The following is a 2,064-nucleotide window of genomic DNA, read 5'->3' as shown; positions in this document are numbered from 1 at the left end:
CTGTCCTGTGACACTGACTCCTGCTTGTCCATTCCAGCTGAACTCGTCTCCCTGTCCTGTGACACTGCCTCCTGCTCGTCCTTTCCAGCTGAACTCGTCTCCCTGTCCTGTGACACTGCCTCCTGCTCGTCCATTCCAGCTGACCTCGTCTCCCTGTCCTGTGACACTGCCTCCTGCTCGTCCATTCCAGCTGAACTCGTCTCCCTGTCCTGTGACACTGCCTCCTGCTTGTCCATTCCAGCTGAACTCGTCTCCCTGTCCTGTGACACTGACTCCTGCTTGTCCATTCCAGCTGAACTCGTCTCCCTGTCCTGTGACACTGCCTCCTGCTCGTCCTTTCCAGCTGAACTCGTCTCCCTGTCCTGTGACACTGCCTCCTGCTCGTCCATTCCAGCTGACCTCGTCTCCCTGTCCTGTGACACTGCCTCCTGCTCGTCCATTCCAGCTGACCTCGTCTCCCTGTCCTGTGACACTGCCTCCTGCTCGTCCTTTCCAGCTGAACTCGTCTCCCTGTCCTGTGACACTGCCTCCTGCTTGTCCTTTCCAGCTGACCTCGTCTCCCTGTCCTGTGACACTGCCTCCTGCTTGTCCATTCCAGCTGAACTCGTCTCCCTGTCCTGTGACACTGACTCCTGCTCGTCCATTCCAGCTGAACTCGTCTCCCTGTCCTGTGACACTGCCTCCTGCTTGTCCATTCCAGCTGACCTCGTCTCCCTGTCCTGTGACACTGCCTCCTGCTCGTCCTTTCCAGCTGACCTCGTCTCCCTGTCCTGTGACACTGCCTCCTGCTTGTCCATTCCAGCTGAACTCGTCTCCCTGTCCTGTGACACTGACTCCTGCTCGTCCATTCCAGCTGACCTCGTCTCCCTGTCCTGTGACACTGCCTCCTGCTTGTCCATTCCAGCTGAACTCGTCTCCCTGTCCTGTGACACTGCCTCCTGCTCGTCCATTCCAGCTGACCTCGTCTCCCTGTCCTGTGACACTGCCTCCTGCTTGTCCATTCCAGCTGACCTCGTCTCCCTGTCCTGTGACACTGCCTCCTGCTCGTCCATTCCAGCTGACCTCGTCTCCCTGTCCTGTGACACTGCCTCCTGCTTGTCCATTCCAGCTGACCTCGTCTCCCTGTCCTGTGACACTGCCTCCTGCTCGTCCTTTCCAGCTGAACTCGTCTCCCTGTCCTGTGACACTGCCTCCTGCTCGTCCTTTCCAGCTGACCTCGTCTCCCTGTCCTGTGACACTGCCTCCTGCTTGTCCATTCCAGCTGAACTCGTCTCCCTGTCCTGTGACACTGACTCCTGCTCGTCCATTCCAGCTGACCTCGTCTCCCTGTCCTGTGACACTGCCTCCTGCTTGTCCATTCCAGCTGAACTCGTCTCCCTGTCCTGTGACACTGCCTCCTGCTCGTCCATTCCAGCTGACCTCGTCTCCCTGTCCTGTGACACTGCCTCTCGCATTTCCTTTCCAGCTGACTTCATCTCCATGTCTGGTGGCACTGCCCCTTGCTCGTACTTTCCAATCACAATTTCCGACTATATGTTACGTATGACTGCTTTTGCATAATGAACATAAAACTGTACGTTTAATGCAATTAAAACTGTGACCACTAAAAGCAAAATGCCACTCATGAATGTGAGAGTCTACATCTTCTTTTCACCCCTTTATCTGCCGAGGATGGAGTCCACCTTGTTTTTCTTGTCATAAGAAATATAAAAACTTTTAGTAGGAACCTCTACCTTACGATTTTCTACGGTGACCCAAGCCTCCCATACTCCTGAAAAAGCAGTGACAAGGACTGAATTTTCGCAGGAGGGCAGTTACATATAAGGTTTACCCCTGTAATACCAAGTTAAGATGAACGTCCCACTGGAGAACATTTTTTTTACGGATTAGGCGTTCGCAGTCAGATGCATCTGGCTTCCTTTTGGTACAACTTCGACCTTGGTGACAATGACTATAGCTCTGAAGAGCACCTCTCTTATCCACTTCTTTTATTTGGGTCTGTAGTAGTCAAGCGTATATTCCCACAATCCTGTGTCCCTGCTTCTGACTCGCCTGGTAAAAGTT

At 53.7% G+C, this 2,064-nt stretch overlaps 1 protein-coding gene across 1 annotated transcript in view; it reads right to left on the bottom strand.

Moving 5' to 3' along the window:
- The window catches only part of LOC138866638 (dentin matrix acidic phosphoprotein 1-like), a 2,607-nt gene extending 1,126 nt beyond the window's left edge, over positions 1-1,481 (bottom strand). Inside the window, exon 1 of the mRNA XM_070139797.1 lies at positions 1-1,481. This exon is cut by the window's left edge and continues 1,126 nt beyond it. Within this exon, the coding sequence (XP_069995898.1) occupies positions 1-1,481 (1,481 nt within the window).
- Between the last annotated feature and the right edge of the window lie 583 nt (positions 1,482-2,064).

This window comes from Penaeus vannamei, chromosome 26 (assembly GCF_042767895.1).
Source record: "Penaeus vannamei isolate JL-2024 chromosome 26, ASM4276789v1, whole genome shotgun sequence".
Taxonomy (NCBI): domain Eukaryota; kingdom Metazoa; phylum Arthropoda; class Malacostraca; order Decapoda; family Penaeidae; genus Penaeus; species Penaeus vannamei.
The sequence above is the reverse complement of the archived record's forward strand: the minus strand, read 5'-3'. Positions and strand labels throughout refer to the sequence as shown.